Genomic DNA, 20,136 nt, shown 5'->3' with positions numbered 1-20,136 from the left:
GGAAACTTCTGGTCAGAACTTTCACCTCACCTGATAACAGTGAATGCAGACAGAGCCACACACAAATCAGTCCCTCAGGTTCTGCTCCTCGCAGAGCTGTTGGTACAGAAGCACTGAGGGCTCACACTGCTGCTGCAGCACACAGGGCCGCCAGCTCTGCCTGCTCTCCTTCATAGCACTGCAGCACGGAGCTATTTCCCAAAGGCACCCAACACGCTGTGCCATCTTTGTCTGGTAAGGAGTTAATCTGTCACCCCCTCCTGGTAAAAACCTGGAAAGCTCCACTCTAAAGCAGACCGGTAGGATACATGATTACTCCTCGGAGGCTTTCAGACACAACTCAAAGCGTGTCATTCCACAAAGGAACAGCAATACCTTTCTTAAGAAAGGAACCTCTACAGTGGGTCAGCCTTTTCCTTTTAAGCAGATGCATCCGTTACAGGACTCCCTTTCTGTTTGGATGACTCCTGTGAAACATCCTAGCATCCTCAGGCAGCACACAGGGAAGGTTTCCTAGGGAGAAATACATCTGAAAAAGTGACTCTGGGAAACGAGTGCCATTTCCTTTTATGTCTGCTTTACAAGAAGGATACTGATGTACATTTCAATAGTTTTATTTTCATCTTCCCCAAGAGGGAACCAAAGGCAGAGAGGTGTTGTGAGATACATCACGCCGTTCTTACGGGTAAATCAATTTGCAAACGTTATTTTACCACCCTATAAAAATACACACAGGAGTGTGAAGGAAGCAAAGCAGTTCAGAGTGGCTGTCATGGAGCACAGCTGTTCGATACAATCGGTTTTCTTCCCCCGAAATGGTGGCTCTTTGTGCTCCGTAAATCCGACGCCTCCGGCAGCCACGTGGCACAGGAACAGAACAGAGGCAGCTCCCCTCAGCATGTGCACACCAAGGCATTGGTACAGAACTGCTCCCGTGGGATCAGGCAGTAAACGTGAGCAACAGAGCCTCGTCCACAACAGGAAAGAAGATATGCTCTGGTTTATTGTCTCAGCTTCCCATCCAGACTCCTGCAAACAGGTTCTATAGCGCTCAGGCATCTCTGATAAGAGTCCATGGTTCTATAAAAAGATGGAGATATTTACCCTGTGTGCTACACCCAGAGGAACCACCTTCCGAATGTGTGGAGACACGTCCAGGCCATCTGTGAGTGACCAATGCCCTGCTCAGTCCGGCTGTGCTGTGTGGAGCTCAGTTAAGTGCCTCTTCACAGGCAGAGACAGTTTGCTTTTAAAAATATTAAGGACACATTTTTCTTTTTTTTTTTCCTTTTTTTTTTTTTTTTTTTTTTTTTAAGAACTTCCTGGAAAGTTACTGTGGAAAATGAAAGTGCTCCCATGGTGAGACCAATGTGCAAAGCTCAACAGACTTCCGTCTTTGCTGCTTTCTGAGTATTCCTTCCCTTAGCAGATTTGTTAAGATGAGGCTCAATACGTCGCCACGAGGCCATCATCCACCTCTAACACGCAGGTGGGCACCGGAGAATGTTTTATGTTTAGTCATAAAACATGGGATAAGCCAAGAAACATGGTTCAGATATGATCAGTGTGCTCTCTTGGGTGGGCTTATATGCCAATGGCCTGCAGCACTCGCTTTTCATTCTCATTGAGATGGTCTGAAAACATGGCATAGCAGGGCTGCTGTGCAAACTGACACAGGAAGTCAGTGAGATACGCCTGCAAGGGAGACAGAGAGCAGCAGTCAGCATCACCTCCTGGGAAAGCCTGCTTCTATCCTGCATCAAGACATGAATGTGAGCACACAGCAAGGAACAGAGGGGGCACAGAGGGGAAGGGCTGAGGGGGAGCTCACAAGGAGGAACAGAGGATGGCACAGGGCAGTGGCAGGGAATTATGTGAGCTCCCATCTCCACCCTGCTTCTGACTTCAGCAAAAAGCTGCGGAGCTCACAGATAAAAGTCTCACCTCCCTCTGCTTGAGAAAGTTCTGTTCATTCACAAGTTATAAACACAGTAAGGAAAAACAGCTCAGGCATCATTTGATTAACATGAAAAAACCTCATTGCAGAGCATCACCTGGAGATCTATCTGGTAAAGAGGGTCCTTTAACGCATCTGGGTCATCCTCTTCATCATCCTCATAGTAGTCCTCATCTGTCAGAGGCAAGGCAGCACGTTTTAACAACAAACAGAGCAAAAGACCTCAGGGAGCGTTCTATTGGACTCTTGTTGAAACACAGCAACCCACACATAGCTTCAGTGCTGCTGTGCAGGCAGTTCTGTACCCAGCACTGCTCCTGAACTTCTGTGGCTGGAAACAAAACTGCACCCTGGTGCAGAGGAGTCAAAGCAGGAGTCCCAGGGAACACAGGGCTGAGCTGAGCACACGTGGGATGCTGGGGGAGCAAGTCTGTAGGGTGCACTGCACTGTAAGGTGCACTGTATCTCAGCCCTGATCTTAGGTCAGGGCGCCACACACGGTTCTGTGCTCAGCAAGCAGCCTCCTTACTGTGTCAGCCTGCAAGGTTCTCTTTCCTAAGACTGTATGCAAACTGGAGAGGGAAGCAGGAATATCATACGTGCTCCATTTCTTTATGCAGCACTTCTGTTTCAAGACTGCTCCACAAGCAAGTTCAGCCACTGCTGTGACGCTGCCATTCCCAGGTCACACCTACACCTCTGACACCAACTTTCCCTCTGCAGGAACTCCTGCCTGTACCTCACAGCAGCACGAAGCCTGCAGAGCATTCCAACTCTCCTGTCTGAAACAAAACCCCACTGTGACACTTCTTCCCTCTGCCTCTCATCTCTGTTGCACTGCTGTCAAGGAAAGAAAACTCAGACAAGAATGTCGTCCACTCTGTTTTATCCCCAAGGAAGCAGTAAAAAGCTGTGACTTACCATACTTGTTTGTGGAAAGAATATCTGATAAGAACTGTCCTGCTAAGCCTTCATCTTCATCCTCATCCTCTTCCTGGTCCTCCCACATATCGTTCGAATCATCTGTCAGAAAACAAACATTCCCAGACATGAACAACACCTGACAACAGCAGCTGACAGCTGTGCAGAAAGCCTTGCTCTGCAGGGGCAAAGGGAGACCTGCAGCCATCACTGTGCCTCAGGAGGAAGAAACCAGACACCAAAGCAAGGGCAATTCCCTGCTGCAGTCAGATCCTGACTTCCAGACACAACTCCACATGTGAGGCCACCATTTCCTGATAATTTCCAGGTATAAGAAGACACCAAAGTGACTCATCCTCTGAATTACTACTTAAGCCTTTGTTTAACTACATACACCAGTTCACTGCAGGGGAGTCTAGACTCGACTACGTGCCATTTAAGTATCCCTTCCAACTCCAAAGATTCTATGGTTCTAATTACAGGTGTAATAGTTATTACTGTCAGTTTCTTATTACTATAAATGCTTCTGAAGAGATTACAGAGTAGATCTGAGCCATTAAAGAGGAAAAATCAATCCCAGTGTTTCACCTTGACTCCAATCTGCAGTGGTCTGTCGAGATGCGTTTGCTTCCATTGCATTTGAGAGTTCATTTATTATTAATTTCAGGATTTTTACTAACAAAGGAATGTTTGTCCAGCGTTCAGGATCTGTAAGAGAAGAAGATACGTTCATGCTGCTCCTCATGAGAAGTTTGTCCCTAATTACAGACAGAAAGACCCTATCAAGACTGGGAGCACTAATTTAGGTGCTCAAAAGTTAGCAACTGGACCAGGCAGCATCTGAGCTGCTCTGTACCAACAACCAACCTGCACCTCCTCTGGGAAATCCCTCCCACAGCTGTGTGTGACCTGGTGAGACCCCTCACAGCCCCACTGACAGAACAAAAAGGCAGGGCAGCAAAATCACGACTTACTTTTGGCCGATTTTGATCGTGTCCGTATTCCCTCATCCATATTAAATATTTCCTCTCCCTTCACCCTGATGTCCTGAAGCCGTTTGTCATCCGTGTTGATGCCGTACTGCAGGAGTTTGCACAGAGCAACTGAGCTGGGGAGCAGAGATTGGGACAATTAGGGATGGGGATCCCCTGCACTGCCCGGCCCACCCAGCAGGAGGGAAGTGGGGAAGGATCCCAGGCAGCCACCAGGTGCCCCTTCTGATCCCCACCACCAAGAACAAGCGCTGCAGCTCTCCAGTTTCTCCTGTTCTACATTAAGATGTGGAACAGCCACTTCTTCAACCCACCATCCACAGGACAGGGACTGAGGAACACAGAGGGGTAATCTGGTGTAAGTCCCTCCGTTCACTCAGTGGGAGCCATTCGTTTTCCTTTTAGTAACTGCCATTTCCCCAGGTCTGAACAGCAGGCTCTTCTGCAAAGGCTTCTCTTCATTACTCAGAAAACATCCAGCAACTCCTAATGCATCGTGAGCTCCTTTGCTGTAAATAACCCCAAATGGGGGCCTAGAACAGAGCACAGCACTGCCAAATCACCTGCACACAAACCACTGCCATGCTGGATGACACAGAGCTGTACAACAGACTTCACAATTCTGTCACCTGCAGTGCTGTGCCCCCACGGCCTCAGAGCACCCTGCACAGCTCTCAGCTCGCCCAGAATGGGAGGAATCATTGCTGAGCAACACAACAGAGCAAGCACGACTGCCAACAGTGCTGAGCATCCATCGACCGCCTCCATTGCTCTGACATTCATCTCTTTGATGTGCTGCCTCTCATTTACTTCGCTGACTCGTTAAATCAATGAGAAATCATCAAATTCTCTTAGGAAACCCTTCTACAGTGCCCCGACCTTCCACTGCAGCTTTTAATGAGAATTTCATGTCCAGAAACAATTCTCATCCTGCTCACACAACTGTAGTGTCACAACCAGCCCCCTGTGCACTTGAGGCACCCCTTCCCACCTGGGTGCCCCTGTTCCACCACAGAACACAGGGCAGCAATAGGAGCCCTGAGGAACATCAGGGATTGCTCCAATTCCCACAGCTCTCCTGAGCTGAACTGACAGCACAGGAAAATAATTCCTTTTGCCCAATGCAGGCGTAGCACTGTGAGTGTGAACCAGCTCCCCCTTCCTCACACACAACGTGTTTAATTGCAAGAGGATGATCAGCCAGCTGCCATTAAGGCACGGGTGCAGCAGAACATCCTACCTGACTTTGCCTTCATACTGCCCATAGAACAGGTGCTGCCTGCTCATCCATTCAGCCATCACAAACTCCAGGGCAGGCTTGCCTGTTGGTCCAGGGAGGCTGCACAGGAACTCAAGGAGTGGTTCTAGTTGTGAGTGAACCAAGTGAGCAAACACCATAATCAAGGACTGCCAGGGAAAAAAAGGAAACATGAGCTGTACATTATTTAGGAGCTGAAAAAGTTTTATCAAATATTCAAGAAATGGAGCACCCTGCAGGAATGGAGACGGTGCTTACCGACCCCAGGAGGAAAAGAAAGTAAAACCATCTGCAAGATACAGTGTGCTACAAAAGCAGGAAAGGATACTGCTACCATCAGAAGCAATATCTGACCCACAAAAAGCAGGTCAGGAGTCCAATCAGGAGTCCATCTGCTCACACCCACGCCTCAAATCAGCAAAGCTTCCTAATGCAGAGATGAAAAAAACATTGGGGAAAATAAAAGAAAAGGAGAGGCTGCAGTGGCTTCTGACCACCAAAAATATCCCATGGCAAAGGCAGGCAGTGCAGGTACCCAACTCTGCTGGTCCAATGCTGTACACACAGCCCTGTGCACAGAGCTCGGAATGCTCACCATGCTAAGGCACAGAAGTTGCTTGTCCACAGCCATTTTCTCCACCCCAGGTATTCCATCACCAGCACGTCTCCCAGCCATCACACCATAATGCAGCAGCACTTCTGCTCTGAATCTTAAACTGCAAGCTTTAGGAACGTATTTACAAGACAGATTTACAGTCCTGCCCCTGCAGACCAGGACCAAACGTCAGCCCCTAAGCTGAGGGCATCTGCAGGGGCTCCTTCAGGGGAAAGCTGTCCTACTGCAGACTCCCATCTCAGGCTAAGACAAAGAAGAAATCCAACATCACTGGGCGCTTGTTGTCTTCCACAGCTGCAGGGGCTTCACATGACTAGTTCAGATTTAAGCTTCTGCATCTTTTAAATCCCAAAATAGCCAAAGCAAGAGCCATTTTGCATGGCTATGAATGAACAGTGTTTCCAAGGGGGAAAAAACTGAAAAAAAATCAAGGCCTGCAGATGAACTCTGTGCTGATGTTGATGTTTCACTGTGTACTGGTTTGAAAAAACGCACCATTCAAATCAGAGCTACCCAAGAAAAAAGGCTCAGAACAGATGAGTCTCAGCCAGGTTCTTCACTGAGGGCAGAGGAGGGTCCTGGCAGCAATGCCTTCCCAGAGCTGCTGCTCAGGAAACAGGGAATCAGCAGATGCTGAACTTTAAGGCACGTACGAGAAAGAGAATTAACACTACAGGGATAAAATTATTCTGTAAACTGTGCCACTAAAAGGAGACCAAGGCCAGAGCACACTGATACTCTCACCTGACCTCTGTCCTGATGCAGGCCAACTGCACGCCCCATCTCCTAACGCTCACCTGCTCTCAGCTCCAAGCTGTTCACACACACTCAAAAGCTGCCCTGCCACCACAGCCCTACTGAAGGTGCTCTCTGAAGGTTCAGTCCTTGCAAGCAAAAGGTCATGAGACTATTTAAGGTGCATGAAAGCTTACCAACAAGAGCCTGGCTTACCTGGTAATCCAGACAACGCTGGATGAGCAGAGCAGGCCATTTCCTGACCACCTCATAGGGTATGCAGAACCCATGAGCAATCAGGCACACGCTTTTATTTTCAATCTGAGAGTTTCTTTTCCCAGCACTTCCTCTCACCCTCCTGGGCTGCTCACCTGCATTACACTGAGTGTCTCTGCTTGTTGCATTTTGCTCAGGATGGCTCTCAGAATCTGGTCCAAGTTCTCTCCCAGCTCACTCCCTGCTTTGGAAATTAAAGTGGAGACCAGCCTGCCCACAAAGGCAGCAGTGAACTCTGAGGTCCTCGGATCCAGAAGCTGGCTCACCACCTGCATCACGTACCACAGCCCGTTGTGGCCCTGCTCATCGTGCCACTGTGCAATCTGCTCCAAAGCCACGGAGACGTACGCACGCAGACACTCGCCACCATTCTGTAAGAGAAAGGCACTCTGTTAGAATTTCCCTTTCCAAAGCCATCAGCAGGTAACAGCAAAACCGCTACCAAGCACAGCTCAGATCAGCACTGCCCCTGTGAGCTGAATCCTTGCTCTCCCTCCATTCAGTACGTGAACCAACCAAAAGGAGTTTATCTTCCCCTTCCCACTTAAATGTGCACATGAGAAGATGGCACGAAGCAAGATGCAGGGGCTCTGCTCCTCATGCCTGAGAGCATTCCTTGCTGACAGCCTCTGCCATCCCTAGATGTCACGAGCATTATCATGGGGGAAGAAAAGCAGTGAGGTTTTACGTGCTCCAGAGCACTAACAGAAAAAAAAACAAACAGGGCAAGGCTGCCAGCCTGTTCACTCTGATCCTCCACATTACAGAATGATCTCAGCAGAAGTGACCGCAGGTCCCTGAACAGCAATGCTCTAATGACAGACTGGGCAGCAGAGCCTCCCGAGGAGCTGATGATTCAACTACTGGCAAACAAGGCCTGGGCTCCCTCGAAGGCTTTGCCAACTGTCTCATTTGGTCACTTCCCTCAAACTCTCCTGTCCCTGCAGCTCTTACCACTCCCTGCAGTGTTACCTGCATGGTAGCATTGTCGTCTGTGTTCAGGCTGCACTGAGCCACTGCAGGGAATGCTTGGCAGATCAGGAGCTGGGACAGAGGAGGTTTGGTGTTCCTCACAACTGTGGTTAATATATCAATAGAAGTCTGAAAGGAAACCACAAACAAAAGCACTGTTACAACAGCAGCCACAGTACACAAAGTCAGCATTGCAAGCACTGCAGTCCCGGGCAGGAGGGATGCGACCCAGCACTGCCATCACACCCTGATGTCACGCACAGCAACATTTCAGTTATTTTAAAAGCCACGCACCCAGAGCCTCTGAAATTGCCATGGACACACGGTGCTGTGTGCTGTGAAGTTCCCAGGGCAGTTTAAACACTAAGAGTGGTGTAAAACCACTCAGTGTGGCAAACAGCTCCACAGGGATGTACGTGACCCCAACAGTGATCAGTGCAGCCAGAGAATCCTGGCTGATATGTTCCAGTTTATCTTGATCTGCATTTATTTTAATCACCTACTACTGATTGCTACAGCAATACTGATCAATATGCAGGTTATAAACATTTTTATTAAGATATTTATGGGCTTAATTTCATACATTCTATGGAGTCAATGCTCAATCTTTTCTAAGTGGACTTCTTAAAGAAACAACAAATGTTACAGTTTATCTCCAGCAATTTATACATGTGACATATAAATCAGAAAAAAACTCAGGGGAAACCACAAGGAACAGTTGTGTATTCTGCTGGAGAATGCAACACCATTCAGGAGTGACTGTCACTGGTGAAGCTTGACTACGTCACAGCAGAACAGCTGGGGACAAACTGCAGGGAGTGAGGAAGCCCACAGAGCACATTACTTTGGAAACATCTCCCCCCAGCTGCATTTTGCTTCTCTCCATAAAGACAAATCTACCAAACACTGAAGTCATTGTTCAAAGGCATTTTAAAGCAATTTTCTACTCACTGCAGAGCAGCCATCCGTTATGTTAAAGAACAGGGAATCGGTCCCAGCTCAGACCAGGTACCACCACAGCACTTACTGCACAAAGCCCTGCTGGGATCTTGTCAGCAGGGGCCTGCATGATGCTGACAAGAGTTGGTATTAGCCTCATCTGCATTGGACCCTGGCAGGCTTCTATCTGAGCCAGCTCCTTAAAGATATCTTGGGCAAGAGAAGCAACAACTGGATCTGGAGAGAGAAAGCACCATTTACTCAAACTACCAAACACCTCAGTTTTTGCTGCTGCTATTTCAAACTGGCACAGCAGCTCTTTCCCTGCTAGCTTTACAGCACGGATCAACGTTCATTCAATTCTGACTTATTACAAGTTCAGCACAGCCATAATCCTGATCAGGATCCACGAGCAAAGCCAACCGCGGGACCTGAGCACCCACCATTGCTGTACTTCAGGAAGATGGCGATGGTGAAGGGGCAGATCTTGTTCTCCACACTTGCTGTAAATGCTGGGTCCACAGTGCAGACAATGCACAATGTTTCCATCACCAGGTTGAGCACCTCTGAGCTGAACTGCGTTGCCAAATGGATCAGACCATCAAGGATGCTGGGAAGGAAAGGCTGCAACACGTGGGTGCTCTCAGAGATCTTCAGCTGGTCACAGTAGCTAAACGTGATACAGAAATGCACACAGAAGGCATGAAGTGTTTTATATACATATCACTGGATTAATCATAGATGGGTATTTCATTCCCCTGTTCTGTAAATTGGCTCCTCTAGCACCTCTCCCCACCAGTACACTTCTTCCTTCATCTCTCAACTTTGTTATTGCCCTGATCTGTCCCACAAGGACACATTCTGTTAGTCATACCTGTGTCTGCACAGCATTAACCATGGTTTCATTTCCATGCTTGTCACCAGCATCCATGTCTGCTTCTAGGTGGGACTGTGTCTATTATAACACTGTGCTGTACATAACCTTAAACCTCAACTTCTTATTCCTCATCAGAGTTACTCTGCTTCGAACCTGCTCACTTAAACTTCTTACACTGATACTTCATTCATTCCATGCCATCACTTCCACAGTCTGTACAGGAATTTTATATTTTGATGAACAAGCTTTAAAAACGTGATTTCTAACACAGATCCCTGAGGTTTGGAGTATCTTTGCTTACCCCCAGATAGCTCTGACTGCAGAGATTCGGACAGAAGGCGGCTGGGTTTCATGCAGACCACTGACTGTGGCTTGCAGGAACTGCTGGATGAGCTCTGGGGACATGGCCACTGTGAAACGGCTGGCGGCCCACAGGGCCCGGCCCAGGAGAAAGGGGGACACTGAAACAAAGCAGGACAGAGAGAGTTCCACGAATTTGAAGTCAGAGCTGCTTTCATCCGTCACCCAAAGTTCTGCCATCCCAGCAGGAAAGTCGTTAAACGATAAACAGTTTCTCAAAGTTCAATTATTTGCAAGGACTTTTGTCAACTTCTCCGACCTCCCTGCATGCTGAGGGAGCACCATCCAGAAAGCAGAAGCACACAGAGCTCCCACTCACGGGATCCTCCTCCCCAGGAGCATCAGCCTCAGCTTACAGGAAACAGGGAGCTGGCTCTGCACAGCACACACACGCACACACCCCACACCTGCACTCATACGAAGTTTCCAAGCTCTGGCACTCAGCTGCATCGTGGCCAACAGCCAGGGCTGGCATACCTGAAAGGTTGAGGTCTGCCAGAACAACGTTGGTCAGGAAGCCATGCATGTCAAAATGGATTCGGCCGTTCTTCACGCTGTCTGTAATAATGGACTTCACTGAGCCCAGGGCCAGCATACAAGCTTCGTGTATTTTCCACCTGTAGAAGAATCCAGATGCTTTTAGGCTTTTCTGCCCACCATCACCCCGATAAATAAATCAAGAATTTGAAGGAAAACCATTCAGATCTTTTTCTCTAAGCTGACACAATCACCTACTTGATCCCAAAGCAGAAACAAATGAACATTCACAAAACTCTGCAGTGTGGGGACTCGGAATCTCAGCCAGCACAGGCAGCATTCCCAGTCCCTTTTCACAATTTGGGTTAAAAAAATGCTGCTGCTTGTACCACTTTCCCCCTCCAGAATAAATAAATAAACAAAGACTTTGTTCTGAAGGATTAAAGGACTTGTTCTGCAGCCTCCAACTCATCTCAGTTGATTATTCCATGAGCAGAAGCACCGAGAGATGCCTGAAATTCTGAGCCCACTTCACTGAGCAGAAAGAGAAGGTTCTGCTCCCTGGACACAGCGAACAACCACGTGCTTTAAGGAACTGTCAGGGCAGGGAAGGAGGAGCCTGAGGCAGACACCCGGTGAAGGGTTTGCACAGGAAGGTTTCTGCATCTGGCCTGAGAAATCCCCTGCTCTCTTTTTCTTCTCCTGATCAGTTCTCAGATTTCATCCTTGCCCATCAGCAGCAGTGCCACAAACACTTGACTGCCCTCAGTACTACAGAACCCACTGCTGCAACTCCTTGCTGTCCCATCTCCTCACCAGTGCTCAGCACCGCTGTTCTTGGCCTGCTCAGCTTCCTGTAAGTGCCTCGTAGCTGCTGCAGCCAAAGCACTTGCACTCTCATTCTGGAAATCAGCAGCCACAGCCTGTGCAGAAGGAAACAATCACGTTTAGTTGTAGACTTTTAAAGGCAGGCTTTCCTCCAAACGCTCAAAATGAAGCTAAATGTATCGCTCTCATTCTTTGGTTGCTTCTAAGCATGGAATATTTTTCCTACCAGCAACAGATCCTGAGCAGCAATCCTCACTGTATAGGAAAAAGTATCATCATCTTCATCCTCCACAAACTGCTGGGGATTTGCAGTCCAAACCTTTATCTGAAACACAAGGACAAGAACAGGGAGGATAACAACAACGATTCTTACATGCTGTTGCAATAATCTTTGAAAAGAAGAGGCCCTCTCTGTTCTGAGCCCATCTTGCTCCTCTGCCCCTCATCTGAAATCAGTTTCACAAACTCACGACTGAGCTGAGATCAGTGCTGCACAGCTTTATTTACAGATGAGAAATGGGAGAAGCAGATGAAGCTTTAACAGATGCCTGTTTTTATGCATGCCTACCTAAACAAGACCAACAGAAGATGGCTTTCAGGCTTGGGAGACCCGGAAGCACAAAGAATAGCCATGAAAACTATGTCACACCACTTGCCCAATCCTTTCCCTATCGCTGTGGTGTGGCTGTCCATTTCAGTGTGGTAACCTCCATGTTCACAGCACATTCCTCCACTGCTGCACACGAGGTGCTACTGACAGGAACACCTGGATGCTGACAAATTGATGGAACAGCACAGAACCACGAAGGCTGGAAACGACCTTTAAGATCATCCAGCCCAAGCACCCACCTACCAACAAAGCTGTCCACTAAACCACATCCCTGAGTAACCATGTTAGCTTACAGCAGCTTCCATGCACTGAACACTTCCTAGGACACTAATTGGTTTAAATCTCTTATCTCATTTGCTTCCTACACAAGACAAACTTGCTCACCTGCTCCTCTGTGATCTGCATGTAAAGAAGGATGTAGTAGATCAGCTCTGGCAAAGCCTTCTTCACTGTGCTCTTAAATTTGTTGTTTTCCAACAAGGCATGAACAAACTCAAATATGCTGAACACCAGATTTTCAAATCCCAACACTTCACCTGAGCAAAGAAAGGAAAAAAAGGACCATGACTCCAAATGCTAACATGCACAGAAGTATAAACTTGGTGTCAAATACAGTTACAGACTTCCAGGCTGTCTGATGGGGTAATGGCTGTTCTTGCTCCTGGACCAGCAAGGGCAGCAGCAGCCCTGGGAGGACTCTGACTCGATCACATTCTGCTCTCTTCCCACATCACTGCACACCCCTCACTAAAATTTATCAAGCCCAAAATAAAACCTGTTTGGTTTCCTTTTGTCCCATCAGTTTTACCTCAAAACTGCTGCAAAACTCACTCCTGGAGTCGTTAGAAACCTTAAGTTATGCAGCTTCACTGATCACAGCCACATGAAACTTAGAACAGCGTCCATCACTTCCTTCCAACACTGTAAATGTACATTAAGCATGAACTCCCGAGGTGTTTCTGCAACTGCTTTGACAACAGTCATATTTAGGTGAGTCCACTCCTCTTCAAAAGGGGACTCAGGAGTGCAGTTCAACAAGTTCTTACCATCGGAATCCACAGGATCCTCCACCTCTTCTGTATAATTTACTTCTGTTCTCACATAAGTAGATGAAGTTAAGTAAACAAGTATGTTTCTAAGATGCATCTGGGAATTAAAAATGCTAATAATGACTATGCCTTCTTTCTTAGGAACGTGGGTTACACACAGTGCTGTGCTTCAAACAGAAGATGAGCCCTGGGATCTCCTGCCCAGCTGCAGAAGCCACTTCCCCACCACCCAACAGCAGCCCTGGGCGACTCCATTCGCACACACCAAATCCTCCATGGAAACCCAAAGGTTCCCCCACACTACAGCTCTGCCACACTGAATCCACTCAGACTCGGCCCACCAGGGCACAAGGAGCTCATTCTGCACCTCTGTGCTCCCAGTGGTGAGGAGCCACAGCAGCACAAACCTGGGGCGGACGTGGAAGATCTGCCCTGTCAGTTTGCACGTAGCACGAAAACCTCAGAACATCTCTTTAACATTGCAGACTGCCCAGCAAAGTAATGACTGATAACATTTAAAAGGCAAATTCAGCTTCAGCAGCAAACATAACCAGTCATTACTGCTGCAGCAAGGGATAAAGCAGGTTCTCCTCTGAAGTCTCACTATGAGGCATTGTTTGAAGAAGGCAATTTTCACTGAAGAGCACCAGAGAGAAGGCAGAGGTTGGCCACAGTTCTGCAGCCAGCATGATATGGGTGCTCCCATGGTTCATTGTAACTGACTCAGGCCAAAGGAACCTCATGGAGCCCAACTGAAATACCCACAGGATCTCCACAGCAGATTCCTGCATTGCTGGTCATGGTCTCACACTCCTCAGCCTCGTTCAATCCTTACTGGGCACAAGATATTTGTCTTGTCCTACTCCAGTTAAAAGCATTCAGTGCAAAGGATATAAGGCAGCACTTTCTGTAAGGGTGTTCCACACGATGGGCAGGATCTGCTGCATTGAGGACACCATGTGCTTCGGGTAGTTCTTCACCAGCGCTGTCACAGCCTGGAAGCACAAAGAGCAGCGATCAGAAGGGAAACCAGGGAACACCACCAAAACCAGCTCATGGGCTGCACTTCCACCACCAATGGAAATAATCCCAAGTCCTGCTGGGACTGCTCTCGAGGGATAGGGAAGAAAAAAAGGCACCTTTCTGTTGTTTACTTCTCAGTACTTTGCTGAGAGGAAAAAAAAAAAAAAAGATCTTGCAGCTGGTTGAAAATGCATTACCTGCATTACCAAAAACGTCTCCATTCTTTCTCCTGCTGCCCCTGCACTCCAGGAGCTCCAGCAATCATCTTATCTGCTTAACCAATCCCTTGAGTTTTCTCATTTCTGCATTACAATGACTACAAAATGCACTTTCCTGGAAGGAAAGCCAATTTATAGGTCTTATACCTGAATTCCTTTTGCCTTAGAAAATTGCTGTCATTAGTTTAGAAGCCGTAAGCGACAAACCCACAGGTTGCCCTGAGCACCCAGCCAGAACACTGCTCCCCTCACACAGAGCTGCTGCCATCCATCAGTGGCTGCTACAGCACTGCTGCCCTCCCTGAGGAGAGGCACAGCAGGGGCAGCCATGGATGCAGTGCCACAGTGCTGCTGCCTTGAACAGGACCACAAAAGCCAACCTAACAGCTGCTCTCTGAACACCACACCAGCACCTCCTGCACCTTCCTGCATTTAATTTCTTGGCTCAGGAGCAAAGCTAATTGTTATGACAGACTGTATGCTTGTTTACAGTAACTGCAGTATGATTTTGTTCAAGGAACACAGCTGTCCACCTTCACCCAAAACCTGCAGCCCAATAATGCACCACCACACCCCTATGGAGCTCCCCACACGTTTTCAGTGTAGGCACAATTCTGTGTTTCAAAACTGTGTGGCACTGGGAGCCAGAAAGCTTCACAACTCGTAGCACAGGCAGTGCCAGGGGAAGCAACACACAGCACTTGGCCTTCTCTCCTTCCCAGCACACCTGGCAGTGCTTACTGGCATTCGGTCATTTCCTATCAGTATTAACCAACTTACTTTCAGGACTTCCATCTTAAATCCACTGTCTGATGTGGGTCCGTCAGGCATCTGCAGGGCCTGAACAAAAGCCTCTGTGAACTGCTGCACCACGGGGAATATCAGGACTTTGGCTGCACCCTGGTTAAAAATCAGTGCAAGCAGAGGTGAGTTCCAGGCAACAGATCTCTGTGTGTGACAGGAAAGCAAAGGGCCACCCTGTGCTCAGCAAACAAGTGCTCCCCATGGCACCGGAGGCTCCTCCAGGGATTCCCAAGCAAAGGACCAGGCCTCGTCTCCTCCCCAGGCTGATCCCCTCCCTCCAAGCTGTCCCTGCACGTCTGTTAAACTCAGTTATGGAAACCAAGCACAGCATCAAAACGTGCACAGAAAGCAGGGAGCTGGCCGCTGTGCGAGCAGGAAATGACACCCACTCCTCCATATTACACCTGGCACCATGGAATTCTCCTATCTTTCATTTTCAGGTTACAATTTAGAGCCTCACTTCATTTCCATTCAATATGTGTTGCAGGATAGGTGAAATCTTGCCTTTTCCAGTTCCTCCATGTTACAGATCATATGGGCACACGTGGTAAATATCTCCACTGCACGTGACCTCGTGCGAATACCATACACCTGTAAAACAGCAGACAGGGAACAGCAGATGTTTTTAAGTGATTTTTTTTTCCTGCTTTATTTGATTCCCTTTTATTTCATTACTGGCTTCAACATTTCAGCTGAAACGTTAGCTGTCATGAATGAGCACAGCACAGAGGAAGCACTTCAAGCCTTACCATGGTACAGCTCAACCTCCACATCTGCTGTTTCTTTGCTCCAAGAAACATTCCCACCAATGCAACTCAGTACCCATTTAAGAGTGAAGATGTACCTCAGCCATTGTGAAGATTTTGTACATCTCTGGGAGAATAACAGGAGCAACGTGTGGCATCTGTGTGTCCGTCACTTCCCGCGTAAACTCTGCAGAACAGAAAGCAAGGGGACTTCTTAGAAGAAAACAAACCCTAAACAACAACATAGAGATTGCTGGGAAACGAATTGCTTTGTGCTCGCCTACAGCAGCGCCGGCTGTCCTACCCACAGCAATCCCTGAGGGACAGCAGAAATGTCATGCTGAAAGGGGCAGACAGCTGAGAGCAGGGAGTTACAAAGCTCCTGTGGGGCTGCAGCCCGCAGCACAGAGCCTGACGCTGCGCTTCCTCAGCTCCCAGCAGCAGCCAGCAGGCACCGAGCTCTGCGGAGCAGCAGCAGCAAGTTCTAGCTCCATTTGCAGTACAAAGGGACAGAATGCTGTGGTAAGGAAAAGCCTACAGCACCTCCTCAGGGTGCCCTGCTGCGTGCACGTACCTGTCAGCACTCTCATGGCTCCATGCACCGCGTTCACATCTCCACTAACCAGCATCTCCATCAGGAGGTTGAAGAGCTCAGGCCAGGCTTCGGGCCAGTCCCAGTGTGCCACTGCTGACACTGCGTAGGCAACACTGGAGCGCACTTTGCTGATGGATTCTCTCAGCCCGTTGGGCAGGAGCTCTCTAATAGCAACTTTTGCCTGTTGAGAACCACAGCGTTTAGCAGAACATCCCCAGTCACAGGACAAGCTGCTCAAAACCAAGTCATGGCACCTGACCGTATCCTGGTACAGCTTCACTGTCAGGTTTACAAAACAAATGCTCAGCAGACGACTAAACCTGGCAGACTGCATTCTGTGTTTCTGTGTAGGGAAAGCTGCTGGGTGTGCTGCAAGGCAGCTCTCTCCTCAGGCAAAGCCCTCAGGCAGGCACACAGCAACTGCCTTCCCCAGCTCAGAGCTGCATGAGGTGGGATGCAGACACAGATGAAGGACACCCTGGGCTCATTGATACAAACGCTGGTTCCAATGTCAGGGCCTGCGTTTGCTTTCTTTGTAAAGTTTGGGTGGAGGAGAACCAGGCACCCAGCCCCAAAGGGACAGAAGGAAAAAGGGCAGCGCTTCTGGGGCACCAGTCCCAAGACCTGTTTCAGGGAACCAGGTAATATTCTTGACGGATAAAGCATCTTAAATCAGGAATCAAGAAGCAAAGCCTTACCCTCTCTGTGGTCTCTGGAGGTCTAAACTTTTCTGACTGAGAACACCAGTGAGTTTCCACATACTGCTTCAGAATGACAGATGCTAGCTGCATTAGAAGAGAGGTCACAAATTAGGAACAAATCTCACAACCACAGCACACTGCTTTTACCAAAATGCAAGTCTTTGCCAAACTGCTGGAAAAGCCACAGCAGTAAAAAGCTGAACTGATGGCCACTCCTTGCACAGCGACAGCCTACACAGCACTGACACAAGAAGGCTGCTATTTCTCACCTCTACAACAGCAAAGGTATGGGCCACATTGCAACCACAGAAACACAGAACCTAAACCTCCTTTTCGAGGAGGAAAACACCAGCAGGAAAAGCTGTGGCAGACAGAAGAGGATTTCTGCTGCTGGTGCCCACTGCACACAGCCAGCACCACGCAGCCCAGCAGCAGGCTGAGCGGCCCCAAAAGCGCTGCTTCCAGGAAAGGAAAGGTCAGCACACCTGGATATGCTGAAGGAACGAGTGACAAACCCACAGATACCCAAGGGAAAATGCAGGGACAAAGGCAAACCACCTCTGGCTCCCCCAGGACACAGCAGGACGCCCCACAAACTGCAGCGCTGCCCTGGCTGTGAGCTCACCTGCCGGATGGCCAGCGCTCCCTGCGGGTCCACAGTCAGCTCTGCCAAATGGACACCAAACTCTGCAACACAAAATAAATGTTTGTGTCAGAACTTTCATTCCCACACAGAGAAACTCACCAAGATTTTTGGAGGAAGCCACAATACCAACGGCGTGACTCATCTGTGGGAAGGAGAAGACAATTCCAGTGCAGAGCTTCTCAAATGAATCACTGAGCATTCATTCTCCCCTGTGCTCCCTGCACAAACTTTGTTTGTTGTCTCAGCATCTCACTTCTTTCTCTCACGGGTAAAAACGCTGCAACTCAGGTTACCAACAAGTACACTCTGAGATGCACTCGGTTTAAACTCCCCTTAGCTGCAGCTGGAACTGTTCCTCCCTGGGCCAGGGCAGGGCTGTGAGCACTGCTGGGGCTGGGGGTGTCCCTGTGCACGGCAGGGAGTGGGACCAGATGGCCTTCAAGGGTCAGGGTTAGAACTCAAACCGTTCTGCAACTCCATGAATCTAATGGCTGCACTGCCCTTGTTTTTGCTGTCAGTGTTGTATCTTTAAAACATGCTTAATGACAGCCGTATTTCTGGTTTCTTTACAGCACTTTAAAGCACTCCTGACTCACGTGATCTGATCTACGTTTCTCTCTCCCACAACAACACGGAGCTGGCAAACAATGCTGCTCTTGCTCCTCCTCTTGGCATCTGCAAAGAGGATACAGCTCGCTCCTCCCGTGCTCCTTGACTCCCAACAGCACAAAGCAATGCAGATGAAGGGATCCCAGCCTGGCAGTCCTCACCAAGGTCAGCAGCCCCGACCCACACAGCCTGAATCTCTCCCATCCCCTCCGGTTTGGTGCCACGTGCAGCTCCATGGGAGCAGCCTGGGGAGCTTTCCCCAGGTGAAGGTGTTAAAGCACCCACAGCAGAGCTGCGATGTGCTGGGGAGCTCAGCAGCAAAGCACTGGGAGACCCCAGGATATCTGTAATGCAGCGATAAGGCGAATGTGTAGATGACAGGGTTTGGACTCAGTGATGTTCTCTGATTCCTCCCAACTGTTTATCTTTATTCTGACTCCATTCCTCGTCCTCTGGATCTCCTTTACCCACAAAGCACAGTCCTGCTGCGTTCCTGCACATCCTACAGCACTGCCAGACCTGCACAGCTGCACCAGCACCATTACCTGCCCAACAGCCGTGGTGGCAACAAACTCATCTCCGTGTGCTGCACCACAAAAGGCTCAACGGGAGCATCGCACACAGATCACAGCAGGGAACCTTCCTGCCACACCGCCTGCCTTCCCCTCATCGCCTCGCGTCCATTGGGAGCAATCACCGCACAAACCCTGGGCAGACCCAGCTTCACATCTTCCTTGTCTTTACCACAAGGCTCCTCTGAGCTCAAGTTCAGGAGCACAGAGACCATCGGGCACCACAAAGAACCCTTCAGAGTGGCAAAATCCTCCGAGAGGAGCGGAGAAGCGCCGGGAGTGCCTGCAGGACCGGAGTGCAGCTCCATGCACAGCACTGCGGCTGCACGAACCAGCACGGAACCAGCACGGAACCTTCAGGGCTGAGGAGGCCGTGCAGACCCCGCGGTGCCGACAGCACTCCGTACAGCACAGCACAGCACAATGCAGTACAGGGCAGCACAACACAGCACAGCACAACACAGCACAGCACAACACAACACAGCGCTGCCCCACGTGCAGACTCCCGCTGAGGCCCCGAGGGCTCCGGTGCGGCGGCTCCACCCCCGCGGCCCTGCCGGCTGCCCGCCGCCCTCCCGGCCGCGCGGCCCGGCCCCGACGCTCCCCGCGTTCCCCGGCGGCCCGCAGCTCGGCCCCCCTCCCGGCCCGGCGCTCACTCACCCTCCGTCACCTCCAGCACCTTCACCTGCTCCTCGGCGGCGGCGCGCACCGCCTGCACCGGGCACAGGATTCCCGTCAGCGTCTCCACCAGCGCCTCCTTCAGGCCCTGCGCCACCGGCCCCGGCCCGCCGCCCCCCGGCCCTCCCGCCGCCGCCGCTCCCGCCATCGCCCCCTCGAGCTCCGCTCCGCCGCCGCCGCGCGCGGGATACGGGGCCGCCGCGCGCCAAACGCACGCACGCACGCGCGCCGCGTCGGGACGTCACCGCGCGCAGCGCCCCCTGCGGCGGGGAGGACGAACGGCGGCGGGGCCGCCCCGTGCGCGCGATGGGCGGGGCCGTGGGCAGCAGCGCAGCGCAGCGCCGCTCCGCCTCCCGCCGCCATCAGACCGCGCGACGGCGCTTCCGGCGCGGAGGCGACGAGAGGCCGCGGCTCGTGGCTCTGCTTCCGTGCAGGGAAACGCGCGTCTGTGCGCCGCTCCTCGTATCGCGGTACGGCGGCGTTTCCTTCCGGCGCCTCGTGCCGTTCCTCGCGGCGCTCCGTGGCACCGGAACGTCGCCGCTTTGGGCTTTAATTCACGAACTTTTGTTCCTACGCAGCGTCGTTCGCGTGGTTCGGCGAAGCCCCGCAGCCGCGCCAAATCCCGGAGCGGCGGGGCGGAGTTTGTGCGCGTGGCCACTCCCCCCCCCCCCCCCGGA

The 20,136-nt window shown here is 50.3% G+C and overlaps 1 protein-coding gene across 1 annotated transcript; it reads right to left on the bottom strand.

Annotated features, from left to right (window-relative positions):
- Window positions 1–1,269: 1,269 nt before the first annotated feature.
- On the bottom strand, window positions 1,270–19,607 carry IPO9 (importin 9). Its single transcript, XM_048926173.1, has 24 exons — window positions 19,442–19,607; window positions 17,580–17,641; window positions 16,952–17,038; window positions 16,233–16,434; window positions 15,757–15,845; window positions 15,417–15,503; window positions 14,889–15,008; window positions 13,762–13,862; window positions 12,865–12,923; window positions 12,203–12,354; window positions 11,435–11,533; window positions 11,197–11,303; window positions 10,381–10,520; window positions 9,845–10,004; window positions 9,110–9,336; window positions 8,755–8,903; window positions 7,728–7,856; window positions 6,851–7,126; window positions 5,111–5,277; window positions 3,853–3,986; window positions 3,467–3,586; window positions 2,879–2,980; window positions 2,055–2,131; window positions 1,270–1,695 (listed from the first exon to the last, which is right to left on the bottom strand). The coding sequence occupies exons 1-24, from the start codon at window positions 19,605–19,607 to the stop codon at window positions 1,585–1,587; spliced, it is 3,123 nt and encodes a 1,040-aa protein (XP_048782130.1). The 3' UTR covers window positions 1,270–1,584.
- Window positions 19,608–20,136: the final 529 nt, after the last annotated feature.

Source organism: Lagopus muta, chromosome 24 (assembly GCF_023343835.1).
Source record: "Lagopus muta isolate bLagMut1 chromosome 24, bLagMut1 primary, whole genome shotgun sequence".
NCBI classification, from domain to species: domain Eukaryota; kingdom Metazoa; phylum Chordata; class Aves; order Galliformes; family Phasianidae; genus Lagopus; species Lagopus muta.
Note: the sequence above shows the minus strand (reverse complement) of the source record. Positions and strands in the feature narration are given on the sequence as shown.